This window comes from Balaenoptera ricei, chromosome 8 (assembly GCF_028023285.1).
Source record: "Balaenoptera ricei isolate mBalRic1 chromosome 8, mBalRic1.hap2, whole genome shotgun sequence".
NCBI lineage: Eukaryota > Metazoa > Chordata > Mammalia > Artiodactyla > Balaenopteridae > Balaenoptera > Balaenoptera ricei.
The window spans coordinates 82,756,058-82,771,026 of record NC_082646.1 but is presented as its reverse complement, the minus strand read 5'-3'; the positions used below and the strand labels follow the sequence as shown (position 1 = coordinate 82,771,026).

At 38.7% G+C, this 14,969-nt stretch overlaps 1 protein-coding gene across 1 annotated transcript in view; it reads left to right on the top strand.

Annotated features, from left to right (window-relative positions):
* Positions 1-13,814, top strand: part of LGR4 (leucine rich repeat containing G protein-coupled receptor 4) — a 96,948-nt gene extending 83,134 nt beyond the window's left edge. The window contains exons 11-18 of the mRNA XM_059931293.1: positions 1,478-1,549; positions 2,656-2,721; positions 3,431-3,502; positions 5,482-5,553; positions 5,808-5,933; positions 6,781-6,896; positions 7,152-7,235; positions 10,791-13,814. Coding sequence (XP_059787276.1) covers positions 1,478-1,549; positions 2,656-2,721; positions 3,431-3,502; positions 5,482-5,553; positions 5,808-5,933; positions 6,781-6,896; positions 7,152-7,235; positions 10,791-12,067 — 1,885 coding nt within the window. The 3' untranslated portion in view covers positions 12,068-13,814. The remainder of the gene's footprint in view (positions 1-1,477; positions 1,550-2,655; positions 2,722-3,430; positions 3,503-5,481; positions 5,554-5,807; positions 5,934-6,780; positions 6,897-7,151; positions 7,236-10,790) is intronic.
* Positions 13,815-14,969: the final 1,155 nt, after the last annotated feature.

Genomic DNA, 14,969 nt, shown 5'->3' with positions numbered 1-14,969 from the left:
AATCTGGAAAGTTGTTGGGCTTGTAATTTTAAAATGACAAACCTTGAGTATTGAACATTTGGTTATGGTCAAGCTTCTCAGTGGGTGGTCTGTGAATGGGTTGCAGGTGCATCTAAGATCTTGATGACCTCAGCCCTCCAGAAGCCACGTGGGGCCTGACGTGGTTAGGGTCTCTGCCACAAGGAGCCTTACCACAGGGTGCTGCAGAAGTTACAATGTTCATGTATGCCAAGATGTAAGAAAAGTTGGGAAGCATGGAGCTAAGGAGTTTAAACTCAACTCTTAACGGCAGTTTGGAGGTGTTGAAAATGTTGGAGGAGGAGGCGTGAGGAGGGTAAGAAGAGAGAGACCAGAGGTAGAACGGTGAGGAGGCCATGGGAATACTCCACTTGGCTAAATGAACACATTTAACCATGAGAGTTCTGTGTCTTCAATCCATCACTGGAGTTCCTCCGTGTGGCCTGAGATTCCTCTACCCCTGTCTGCATCATTTCACCCTTGATCTGCATAGTAGCAGTAAAAATGGAGAGGGTCAGATGCTGAGACCTACAGGAGAAGAAAGAACAGGAACTGGTGATTGACTGCAGATGGGGAGGTAGAAAGGGAGGGGATTGCTGGGCTGCACCCCTCAGGTCTACAAGACCTGTACTTGTCCAGCTTCAAGACCGAAGAAAGAGCCCAGAGTCAGTAACAGAGAGAGCAGTGGTTTAATGGATGGGGGAGCTTACATGTCTCAGGCAAGGTCCTGGAGCAACACCCCACTGGCACACGGCAGGCAGGACATGGCGGCAGTCTTCACTCCCGGGAGGGGAAGGGGAGATTGCCAGTTATAGGAATTGACATCAGGTTGGCTCATTAGTTACCAGGGAAACCAGCAGAGGGGCATGCCCCTAACCACCCTTTGATAAGAACTATCACTAGCTGAGGTCTGGGGCAAGGAATGTCAGTCATGTGAGTAGGGTGTAGGTAAAGCAGGCCCTGGTCAGGCAGGGGCTATACAGAGAGCAAGAGAACAGCCATCTTGAGTGGCCTGATCATACAGGGATTAAAAGAAAATTTCAGAACATTGAGTCAGGTTGATTGAAAGAAAAGATAGAAACATGGTTTGGGGGGGCAGGATGCTATCCTGGTTTCAAATGTTTTGGGTGTGAGGGGGTGACAGAACTTGCAGGTGACTGTGGTCAGGCTGTGACTATGGATTCATTTTTTTCTGTTGGTCCACATGAGAACTCAGGCTTGTCACCTGGACAATATTTACTTCTCGTGTCACAAGCTCTTCTGCGTTACTATGAAAATAATATGGGTATCGAGGGTTCATTCTTCTTCCCACGTGCCTTACTTTAGGGAGTAGTTAGGCAGTGGGATACATAGACTCTAGTCCATATGCAAGTATGTGAACATGTATTTTTCTATATGAGAACAGCATTTTGTTTACCATCTCAACTTGAATCATTTCTTAGACCATGTTTTTCCATAGGACCTTGACCGGTACAAAGATAAGCAGCATATCCAGTAATTTGTGCCAAGAACAAAAGATGCTTAGAACTTTGTAAGTTGGATTCTTCTTCCCTTCTCCTGCCTTTCTTTGTTTTATGTACTTCACACATGTTGAGTTTTATTTTTAATGAACTCTTTTCATTAGGTGACATTAAGGTATAATTATTTCTTATTGGTTCCCTTCATGGAAATGAGCAGGAATTTTAGTATCCCCCTGGGTAGGTAATGTTTATCTGTATTTGATTTTACAGCTATGTGTATATCTCACATCTTGTGACTTTACTTTGAACAAAGTAAAACCAAAATAGGCTCTTCCTTGATTTCTTTTTTCATCCTGACTCCTCACCCTTATTCTAGTTGCCCCAGGGGAGTTAGCTCTCTGTACGCTGCTCTTTCATCCATAACCCAAGTGAGAGCCCCAATCTTTCCTTGGATCAGGAACCAATTAAGCATGGAGCTTTCCAAAATCTCCAAGCTGCCCTGGAAATTAAAAGTAAATAAAGGATGTAAAATTGTCACAAGAACAAACAATTAAGTTACTAAGTTGTTAACAAGTATTCCGTGGCAAGAGATAGTAACAAAATAAATGACTGACTGATCAAGCAAGTAATTAAATGGTGTCATGGGGTATCAAACACAATGATAACACTGAGGAAACACTGCATGGGATTAACAGAGTTAACTAGTCCCAATTTTTTATTTACTATAAATATTTTTAAAAATGTGATTACATATAACACTCCTCTTACAGCTTTTAAATTCAATAACAACATAGAAATTATTTATGGTATAAATGATATTATAAAAATATAAATTAAAAAACTCATAACTCTACCATTTGGACATAATTTTTATATATTTTCTGCACTGTATTTTCCATATTTATTGTATATTCTTAATGTTTTAAAATATATTTTATATTGTCTATACCCAACATTATGTACTTGAAGTTTGCCAGTCTTAAGCCTGTTCTGTCACTGAGGTAGGTGCTCTAGAAAGCTTATGAGTCTTAGGTAAAAAAAAAAAAGTTGCTTTTCTTGTTCAGCCGTATCTCTTTATTACAGATCTTAGCACTGCTTTCAATGCTTCTGAGTACAGCTTTCATAATGTAGTATTCTGATAAGATAAAATTAATTTGTTAATTTCCATTATTTTAAGGGACTTATCTTATAACGATATAAAAGACCTTCCCAGCTTTAATGGTTGCCATGCTCTGGAAGAAATGTAAGTTGGTCTTTGACTTACTCTTTTTGCTATGGTCTATGGTTAATTCATTGAGCCTTTCCTATTGTAAATAAATGGCTTTCATATTAAGATCTTAGAAATTCACATTATCAGATGTTCCTATGAATAAATATCCAATGGTACCAAGTGTGTTCATGCGACCAGCATTTATTTGGCACCTGTCAGGCATTCTATGAGATGGTATGGGAGGAGGGCGGTGTATATGAAAAACCAACCAAACAAAAAACTGGTCCAGATGTGGATATCTACAGTGTAGCTATAAAGGACAGCTCTGGTGGGAGTTGACTGAGAGGTCAGGAAAGGGAGGAACTTATACTCCCACGTTTTATCTCCTCCTTCCTCTGACCTTCCTTCTGTGGTACTTGGTATGGTTGCATTGTCTTGGGTCCTTTCTCACTATGTTGTCTTCCTGCTCTCACGCCTGTGTGGAGTTGGTGAAGAATTTAGATAGTGTACCTTAACTCTCAGTGTAATTTTGGATGAAATACCAATTAGTCTAGCCCTTTCATCTTCTAGACGAGGAAACAACAGTTTGTTTTACTTTCAACAAGATCAATTAATGTTACTCATGAATGAATGGTTAAACTTAGAAAAAGTTTAATTAAGAAATGTTATTTTTCAAAATAGAAAATATTTTCTCTCTTTTTTTCTCTCTTTCTTTCATCTTTAATTCTTATTCTTTTTTTAGTTCTTTGCAACGTAATCAGATCCACCAAATAAAGGAAGATACTTTTCAAGGCTTGACATCCCTAAGGATTCTGTAAGTTCCTCTGTGATTTTTTTTTTTTTTTAATTTATTTTTATTTTTATTTTTGGCTGTGTTGGGTCTTCGTTTCTGTGCGAGGGCTTTCTCCAGTTGTGGCGAGCGGGGGCTGCTCTTCATCACGATGCGCGGGCCTTTCACTGTCGCGGCCTCTCTTGTTGCGGAGCACGGGCTCCAGACGCGCAGGCTCAGTAACTGTGGCTCACGGGCCCAGCTGCTTCGCGGCATGTGGGATCTTCCCGGACCAGGGCTCGAACCCGTGTCCCCTGCATTGGCAGGCAGACTCTCAACCACTGCGCCACCAGCGAAGCCCAGTTCCTCTGTGATTATTAAAGACAAATAAAATTTTGGTTAAACTGTAAATTAATGTATCCTTATAATTCCCATGTTAGTAGATATACTTAAATATAGGATTTATTATGCGTGAATATTGTTTTTCAAACTTTACCACCTGGTACTTCATAAATAATTTCCTTTCAGCATTTTTTCACCTTAGCTAATTTATGAGATTGCCCATTTGTGAGTGAAAAAGTATAATGTGTATAGCTTTAGAAACGCATCTTGTGTGTTTTCAAGTCATAATAATGAAGTTTGTCAGTTCGTTAGGGGCTGGGTGGGCAAACTATAGCCAGTGGGTCAGATCCAGCGTGCCTCCTGTTTCTGTAAATTAAGTTTTATTAGAACACAGCCCTGCCTATTTGTTTAAGAATTGCCTAAAGCTGCTTTCACCATACTAAGGCATAGTCAAATAGTTGCAGTAGAGACTGTGTGACCCCCAGAGGTGAAGGATATTTACTATCTGGCCCTCTACAGAAAAAGTTTGCTGACCCCTGCACTGGGGTACCTATCATGGCAAACACAGCTAATATGCAGTAGAAGCACTCATTTAAAAAGTGATTTGTATTTGAGTGCATATTTGTGCCCGGTATGCTATTAAGCACTTGGGAATACAGAGATGACTAAGACAAACCATGTCACGGCCTTCATGCAATGCACAAGACGCAATACACTAAATAGGGAACAATTTTTTTTTATACAGAAAAGAATTTGAAACATTGACAGTGAAGTGAAATTACATATACTAAAATCATGTTTTCCAGTAGTTCCCCATTAAGAAATTAAACATGCGTCTACTAGAAAAATACTTTATTGGTAGTTGGGTTGCTGGACCTCTCCTTGTTGCTAACAGGCTTCCTGTGGGTCTGGGCAGTAGTGGGGAAGGGGACTGGCTCCCAGCTGCCATCACTTCTAGAGCGCTGATAAGTGACAACAATGAAAAGCTAGCTGGCCTTTTCATGATTTGGAACCAAGTCTGTCGAATTTTCCTGTTATCCAGGAGATGTGTCATGGAATGAATTTAACCTATCTTTAAATTTCCATTAAGGCTCCGTGTAAGTGTGGTTGCAGATTATTTCTCTGTTTTATTAATTCTGTAATATCAGAATTCTTCAGGGTGTGTTCCTGAATATAGTATATGGCTCTGGTGCTGATATGGTTTTTATTTCCTGCTTGGGGAAAGAATGATATCTGAAGCCCTTCTGGAATGCTCTTGTTTGCATATTGATTATTTGTCTTCCCTCATGGCCTTATCACTAACCTTTGAGAAGGCAAATAACCTGAAGCCTGTTTTTATTTTCAGCTTTGTCAGGAGCTGTGCTTTTCCTCACCTAGTTAATAGTACCAGAAGTTATATCATATCATTTATATTTTTGAACTAGTATCAGAATGATAAGGTGGAGAAAATTCACAACTGTTTGAAACAGATGCCAGCTAGAATTACTGCTCCCTGGAACACGTTCCAAGAAATATTTGGCTGTGAAGGGAAGGACTTTAACATAAACATTAAAAATGTTGTTGAACAAGATTAAAGATCTTTGTTATCTTATCAGGGATATTGTGACTACAGCAGATTCTAAAGTGTAGTCTGCATTTGGAATGTATTTTAAAAGAGTAACAATTGATTTTTATAATTGCAGAGATCTGAGTAGAAACCTGATCCATGAAATTCACGACAGAGCTTTTGCCAAGCTTGGGTCAATAACCAACCTGTAAGTTCCATGCAGCAATATCATGAAAGTAGTGACCAGTCTGCAGAAACTTGTGTTTCAGCATTGTCCTACCCAAATCATTTTCTCTTTTTAGTGTTCCCTTGTATAAATGCTAACCTGCTATGATGTAGTGGCAGCTTCTGAAATGGTTTTCGCACACCTAAACTTCCTCTTAGAGCTCTGATACTTGTGATGTTAACGCATGTACAGATTTGTGTCTTAGGAGTTAATTTGAAGTCTTATTCACATTTTAGAGATATAAGTTTCAATGAATTAACTTCATTTCCAACGGAAGGCCTAAATGGACTAAATCAACTGAAACTTGTGGGCAACTTCAAGCTGAAAGAAGCCTTAGCAGCAAAAGACTTTGTTAATCTCAGGTGTGTTTTTGCTTATTTTTCTTTTTTGTGGAAGTTTTGGTAAGGCTCCAGATTATAGAGTGTCCTGGGGTTGTTTTTTTTTTTTTTGCTGTGGTTCCCAGATTTTCTGGGAGGCTGTCATTTAAGAGTATTTTCAACCTCAGTCCTCACAAACTTGGAAAAAAATAGAACATGAGCATTAGTCCATAGTTGTTGAGAACATGAATTGCAGACCATGTTGCTGTCAAAGAGATAATCTAGCCCTTCATCAGAATGGTTTTGTATATAGTGGGATTTGTCATTTGCAACAAGATGGCAGAAAGCACATGTGAACCTACAGAAAATTGATACAATGTGATAATACTTCACAGAGACATTAGAGTTAGAGAGGGGACCTCACTAGATATAGTAGAGAGGGGACCTCACTAGATATAGCAGAGAGAGGGTTTGGGAATATTATTATGGGAGAAGCGAATAAATATTTTCATTATACTTATATGAACAAAGTGAATTCATTTAATGTTGTAAAGTCACAAATGACCTGGGACATTAATTTTAAATGAAACTACCAGTTTCATATGATAAATTGGGTGTGGTTAATTCATTTATAAAAGGAGTCTGATAAGATTTCACTTTAAATTGCAGTATTGCTATTAAATTTTAAAGATGGCTTGATTCAAATTGTTTTTAAAAGCATACCTTATATAAATGGAGAAACTCATGGTGTCATCTGATACCAGAGCTTTTTAACAGATGAGGAAACTAAGTCCAGAGAGGATAATGACCAGCTTAAAGTATTTACTTTTTACAGAACAAAAGCATGTCTGTGAAGTTGGTATTTCAGTATAGATTTTGCCATTTTTTCCAGGTCTTTATCTGTACCATATGCTTATCAGTGCTGTGCATTTTGGGGTTGTGACTCTTATGCACATTCAAACACAGAAGATAACAGCCTCCAAGATCACAGTGTGGCAAAGGATAAAGGCAAGTGCATGAACTTTTGAAAATAGAACACAGCATTAATCAAAGTCTCTGTTATTGTAATCAGTTTGCAAAGGATCAATGTGAAATCTGTGGAGAAAAATGGCTTTTGTGTACTGTGTTCCTGACATCTTTAATATGTTATTAAGCCTGGTGCAAGCTGAACTTACATCATGTACAAGAGAGAAGACTGCAGGAAAAGATGGGTCTTTTGAACTGCCTGAACCTTGAATTAAACAGTTTGTGTTATATATTCAGGTCCCACTGACCTAGCAGTTGTCACCAGCAGTGCTGAAAATGAGGAGCACAGTCAAATCATTATCCACTGTACACCCTCGACAGGTAAGCCCAACACATTGGACTGCAGTTTCTCGCTTTAAACAAACATTAGGCAAATATACCTAAAACTTCCAGGGAGAGATGTGATTTCTGTAACAGGAGTGCAACTCGATGGTTTCTTAAGGCCTGACTCAACGTGTGGTCTGTATACAAGGAGCTTAGGCATCTCTTGCAGAATCTCAGGCCCAGACCCACTGACTCAGAATCTTTGTGTTAACAAGCTCCCCAGACGAGAGTTAGGCACGTTAAGGATGGGGAGGCTCTTTCTTCATGCAACTTTTACCCTAGGTCTAGTTCTAGAGGTTACTGTTCTGTAAGGATTTTTAGTGTTACCCTTTTTTTTTTTAATGAAACCTTGCCATTACTTTTAAAAAAATTATTTATTTATTGGGCTTCCCTGGTGGCGCAGTGGTTGAGAATCTGCCTGCCAATGCAGGGGACACGGGTTCGAGCCCTGGTCTGGGAGGATCCCACATGCCTCGGAGCGACTAGGCCCGTGAGCCACAACTACTGAGCCTGCGCGTCTGGAGCCTGTGCTCCGCAACAAGAGAGGCCACGACAGTGAGAGGCCCGCGCACCGCGATGAAGAGTGGCACCCGCTCGTCACAACTAGAGAAAGCCCGCGCACAGCAACGAAGACCCAACGCAGCCATAAATAAATAAATAAATTTTTTTTAAAAAATTTATTTATTTATTTATGGCTGCGTTGGGTCTTCGTTGCTGTGCGCGGGCTTTCTCTAGTTGTGACGAGCGGGTTGCCATTATTTTTCTTTCTGTTTTATTTTGTTGAACTTCAGTAGACTTGGGAAAGTTATTAAATTGACACCACATATTTGGTCAGGCCTGTATTCTGCCTAATCTATCAGAGAAGATGGATTTAGAGTTTTACTGTTAAAGAAAAATTTACATAATGGCTAAACTGTGTACTATGAAGTAGATTCCTCTTTAATATGGTCACACAGGATGATCTGGACATTAATTTTATAACTCAGAATCATAAATATTATGGATTCTTTAATGATTACTACTGAATTGTGAGCTTCTTCAGAGGCTGTGTATGTGTTCTTTTAATACTTAGCACAGTGCCTGGTGCAGAGAATAATCTTAAAGTGATCAGCTGAGTGAATGGGATTAACAAGAATCATTTATGTCTATGCAGTTCTTTAGTTTCTGTATTGATTGGTAGGAGTTAAGGGGTCACTTGCCCTGCTGGGGTTCTTGTGTTGGAGAATGTACATAAGGAAGGGAACGTCTTTTTTTTTTTTTTTTTTAATTTTTATTTATTTATTTATTTATTTATTTATTTATTTATGGCTGTGTTGGATCTTCGTTTCTGTGTGAGGGCTTTCTCCAGTTGTGGCAAGCGGGGGCCACTCTTCATCGCGGTGCGCAGGCCTCTCACTATCGCGGCCTCTCTTGTTGCGGAGCACAGGCTCCAGATGCGCAGGCTCAGCAATTGTGGCTCACGGGCCCATTTGCTCCGCGTCATGCGGGATCCTCCCGGACCAGGGCTCGAACCCGTGTCCCCTGCATTGGCAGGCAGACTCTCAACCACTGCGCCACCAGGGAAGCCCGGAATGTCTTTATTAAAGGGGAGTCTAAACTTGAATATGCAGAGATTCCATTTCTTCCACACTGATTTTACACCTTGGGGGTCAACCAGGAGGAGAGTTGGTCTGAGCTCATCTCCCCAGGTGGCAATAGGAGTGAAGTGCAGGTCTGCTTCCTCCACTCCGCTCACTTGTAGTATGTAGTAGCACAGAGACAGCCATGTGCTGACACAGAAGCAGGAAGTGGAGGAGAGCAGGAACCTTCTTTTAAAACTGGAGGAAGCAGCAGGTTTCCAAAGACAGACTGGGTGGAATCGGCTTCCCAGGCTTTTGAGGGAAAGTAATTCCACCCACTAATCAGACACTTTCCAAAGGGTGTCCTGTTCTCCCAGGTCGGATTAGCTACTCCTAGTTCCTTGTAGAAGGAGGAGTTCAGATACAGAGATAAAGGTGAAAGGTTCCTCTTAACACTTCCCTGATGGGGGAATAAAAAAATTAATTAGAAAAAAATTTTTTTTTAAAGTTTCTTGAGTCAGATCGATACAAATGGTGCAGAGCTGGCTTGTTCGGTCTGTGAATATCTCAATGATTAAGTTGCTTTCTGGGATGTATCAAACTTCAGGACAATCCAGAAACATAAATTAGAACGTGTCTTTTGGGCAATTGCAGTACATAGTTTTCTTATGCTCTGTAGACAAAATTTTGTTTTTCTTCACTACACTTTTATTTTTTTTAATATTATTATTATTTTTTTAACATCTGTATTGGAGTATAATTGCTTTACAATGGTGTGTTAGTTTCTGCTGTATAACAAAGTGAATCAGCTATACATATACATATATCCCCCATATCTCCTCCCTCTTGCGTCTCCCTCACACCCTCCCTATCACAGCCCACTAGGTGGTCACAAAGCACTGAGCTGATCTCCCTGTTTTCACTAACTTTTAAATAAAACAGTTGTCGGGAATTCCCTGGTGGTGCAGTGGTTAGGACTCCAGGCTTACACTGCCAAGGGCCTGGGTTCGACCCCTGCTCGGGGAACTAACATCCCGCAAGCCACGCAGTGTGGCCAAAAAAAAAAAAAAAAAAAAAAATTAAATAAAACAGTTGTCATTTGGGACATAACTAGCATGCCAGTCAGTTGCTAGAACGTACAACTCAGCTACTAAATTAGTTCTTGCAATCCTAGTTTGTTATGCAGGGTTTTATTGGACATAGTTTTACATTACTAGTTAACATTGGTGTGATTTGGCTCTCATACTGTCTGAATGACCTCTGTCAAGTCAACCAAACACTTTGAAATCTCAGTTTCTCTGGATGAAAAATGGGGATAATTATACCTATCTTAACCTGCTTCATCAGATTGCTTTTGAAAGCTATAAGAAATGTGTAAAAAATATATGTATTATACATACATATAATATATAATTAGTATAAAGTATATTAGGAACTAGGAAGGAAGAAGAAAAGGACCTGACATTTACTGAAGTCCAACTATGTACCCAGTAGCCCGCTTAAGTACCTTGTGTATGCAATTTTACTTAAGCTACACAACGCTGTGAAATAGGTGTTATTATCCACAAGTGAGAAAATGAAATTCTTAGAGGTTTAAGTTGCCCTCTCAAGTAAGAGCAGCAAGTTATGAACCCTAAACTCAAACTCTAGTATATCTGATTGCGAGCCCTCAGTTTATGAAGTACCTTTCAGGTACTAGACACTGTGCTATGTATATTAACTTAGGTATAAGAAAAAGTGAAAATTTTCTTTTAAATATCATTGTATGGTTTGCCAAATAGTTAATAAAAGAAATGAAATAAATATATATTAAAATAACATGTTAAAATAAATTTTTAAATAGCCCAGTCCAATGACTAAAATATCTAAGAAATGGTAATCTTTTCAATTTGGATCAGTTCAATTTGGTAGTAGATTATTCTAGTTTCTCTCTCAAGCCATATCATATGGAATATGGTCTTTTATAAACTGTCTTTTCTCTCTTTCATTTTAGGTGCTTTTAAGCCCTGTGAACATTTACTGGGAAGTTGGATGATCCGTCTTACTGTGTGGTTCATTTTCTTGGTTGCATTGTTTTTCAACCTGCTTGTCATTTTAACAACATTTGCATCTTGTACATCACTGCCTTCCTCCAAATTGTTCATAGGCTTGATTTCTGTATCTAACTTATTCATGGGAGCCTATACCGGCATCTTAACTTTTCTGGATGCTGTGTCCTGGGGCCGATTTGCCGAGTTTGGCATTTGGTGGGAGATTGGCAGTGGCTGCAAAATAGCTGGGTTTCTTGCCGTTTTCTCCTCAGAAAGTGCCATATTTTTATTAATGTTAGCAGCCGTCGAAAGAAGCTTATCTGCAAAAGATATAATGAAAAATGGGAAAAGCAATCATCTCAGACAGTTCCGGATTGCTGCCCTTTTTGCTCTTCTGGGTGCTGCAGTAGCAGGCTGTTTTCCCCTTTTCCACAGAGGGGAATATTCTGCATCACCTCTGTGCTTGCCATTTCCCACAGGAGAGACCCCATCATTGGGATTTACCGTAACCTTAGTGCTGTTAAACTCACTAGCATTTTTATTAATGGCCATCATCTACACTAAACTCTACTGCAACTTGGAAAAAGAAGACCTTTCAGAGAACTCCCATTCTAGCATGATTAAGCATGTTGCTTGGCTCATTTTCACCAACTGCATCTTTTTCTGCCCCGTAGCGTTTTTCTCGTTTGCGCCATTGATCACTGCCATCTCTATCAGCCCCGAAATAATGAAGTCTGTTACTCTGATATTTTTCCCATTGCCTGCTTGCCTGAATCCAGTCCTGTATGTCTTCTTCAACCCAAAGTTTAAAGAAGACTGGAAGTTACTGAAGCGACATATTACCAAGAAAAGCGGATCCGTGTCGGTTTCCATCAGCAGCCAAGCTGGTTGTGTGGAACAGGATTTCTACTACGACTGCGGCATGTACTCACACTTGCAGGGTAACCTGACTGTGTGTGACTGCTGTGAATCCTTTCTGTTGACAAAGCCAGTGTCCTGCAAACACTTAATAAAATCACACAGCTGTCCTGCCTTGGCAGTGGGTTCTTGCCAAAGACCGGACGGCTATTGGTCCGACTGTGGCACGCAGTCTGCCCACTCTGATTACGCAGATGAAGAAGATTCCTTTGTCTCGGACAGTTCTGACCAGGTGCAGGCCTGTGGACGAGCCTGCTTCTATCAGAGTCGAGGATTCCCTTTGGTGCGCTATGCTTACAATCTCCCAAGAGTTAAAGACTGAATCAGTGTGTTTGTGACTGTTTCCCCCATCAACCCAAATCACAGTGTTTATAGAATGAACCCTAGTCTGATCTCTCATCTGGGAAGCACTTCTGTGATCACTGCCTGGTGTCACTTAGAAGAAGGAGAAAGGCGGCAGTTTATTTCTTAAACCAGACCTTTGCAAGGAACAAGTGCCTAAACTATCAATGGATGAAAAAATGCAGTGTCCAAGCAATGTGTAGTCTATTTGAAACAAATGTATAACTTGAAAAAGATTCTATGTATGTCATAGCAATATAGCGTTAGGTTTTTCTGATCCATAAGAAGCAAATTTATACCTATTTCTGAATTAAGCACAAGATAAAGAACAGCTGTTAATATTTTTTTAAGAATATTTTAAATGGTGATTTTGTATAACCGAAGAAAAAGTCTTGCTAATTTTACCTAATGTTTCATCATTAATCTCAGGACAACTTACTGCAGGGCCAAAAAAAGGGATTGTTTCCCAGATAGGACTATGAGGGTGCATGTAGGCCTCATCGTCTTGCATTTTCTAATCCATCTCTGACATAATAGAATCATCGATTTTGTTTAAGAGATTTAAATCTAAAACCTGAAGATGTTTTTAAAACAATATTAACACCTGCTAGATTTTAAAAGAATAACCAAACACATTTGTTTTCAGTCATTATACACTGCTTTGTTTCGATCACAGTAATTTTTTCTTCAGTGTTTTGTGATCACACTATTAGGAAAAAGTAAAGGGCTCATTGCTGCGTGAATCAGGAGATTTGGCTAAACTACGTACGTGGGACTTTAATAGTATCTGAGCGATTCGATGGCTCCGTGTAATGTTCTCACTGATAAAACACATCCTAATATCCTTGGAGCTATCAGTATTTTCCAGTTTTGTTGGTATGTGATCTACCTATAGTTTAAATTATACAGAAAGTAAATTGTGGCAAGTGATTTCATTTAGTTGGAAGAAATTGGAAGTAATTATGACACAAAGCACTTACATTTACTTCTTAGTGAGCTGGATTCTCCTGAACCTATACTATTACATGGAAGCTGCCATACATTTTCCCCCTTACTTTGATTTACAAGAGCCTGTGCAACAGCTCAGAAACTGTGTTCTTGTGAGACAAGCCAAATATGTCACTAAGGAAAAAAAAAAAAGGCATAAAGCTTAGGCCTATGTCTTTAAAAATCAAAAATTTTACTTGATTCTCACCTATGGACTTCTGACATGTTCACTATGTGGAGTCTTAAAGTTATAAATGTTCAATATGTTCTTTGAACAATATGCTAAATCAGTAGCAAACCCACTGCCATATTAGTTGTTCAGGAGATACTAAAAAACATTAAGCTAGATTGCAGTTTAAAAATTAAACTGTATATAATGTGCATATAATGAATTTTTATCTTATGTAAATTATTTTTAGAACACAAGTTGGGAAATGTGGCTTCTGTTCATTTCGTTTAATTAAAGCTACCTCCTACACTATAGTGGCTGCCAGTAGCAGAATGTTAAATTGTGGTTTATATACTTTTTGCATTGTAAATAGTCTCGGTTGTATATTGTCAGTGTAATAAAAACAGAATCTTTGTATATCAAAATCATGTAGTTTGTATAAAATGTGGGAGGGATTTATTTACAGTGTGTTGTAATTTTGTAAGGCCAACTATTCACAAGTTTTTAAAATTGCTATCATGTTTGTATATTTACACATTTGATAAATATTAAATCATAACTTGGTAAAAAAGTCTAGCTAAAAGTTTTTTTTTTTTTTTCAAAAGTCATGTTACTGAATACTTTCAGTGCATTCCTTTAAAAAATAGAATAGCAGATATCTAAAATATGTGGTAAACTGTGCTATACATATGGTAGGAAATACAATATTGTATGCAGTGTGTTGAATTATTAAAGTTTCTGGAAAGCAATCTATTTTGCCTTAATGTATACTAGTATATTAATGAATTTGCTTAGTGTTAAACTAAGCAAATTGAAGTAAAATATTTTTAAGAGTATTAGAAGAAATGTTGAGAGGACACTTTGCTGAAATTTAGAAGTGAGGTTTTATTCTATCTTAAGTCTGAACCATACTCATGGAAAACAAACTGTGAAATTTAAGAGGATACCATCAATTGGATCTTATTTAAAAGCAAATTATTTAAAAAACTGCATGATTCCAGATATAGTCAATTGCTCAAATGCAGTAGTCCTCCCTTTCTTCCCTTATCTGAGGTTTCACTTTCCATAGTTTTAGTTGCCTGTAGTCAACCGCAGTCCAAGAATATTAAATGAAAAATTCTAGAAATAAAAAATTCATAAGTTTTAAATTGCACACCCTTCTGAGTAGTGTGATGAAATCTTGCGCTGTTCTACTCTGAAACGAATCATCCCTTTGTGCAGTGTATCCTGCCTGTTAGTCACTTAGGAGCTGTCTCTGACTATCTCAGTGCTTGTGTTCAAGTAACCCTTATTTTACTTAATAATGGCCCCAAAGCATGAGAATAGTGATGCTGGCAATTCAGATATTCTCTTACTGTGCCTAATTTCTAAATTAAACTGTATGGGAAAGAAAACATAGTATACATAGGGTTTGGTACTATCTACAGTTTCAGGCGTCCACTGGGGGTCTTGGGACACATCCCCTGTAGATAAGAAGGGTCTGTTGTGCTTAGAAATAATTCAGTATTCACAGTCATCAAGCCCTCATTTTACAGATGGGAAAATAGAGGGCCTAATGAAATTTAAGTGAATACCTGACACATACAGCAAATTAGAACCCAAACCAGCACCCAGTTCCCCTTAATTTGAGATGTTTTTTGTTTTTGTTTGTTTTAAACTTCAGTATATGTTTGGAATTCCCATAACCAAAAGTAGAATACTATGATTGCCCCTTCTCCCATGCCCT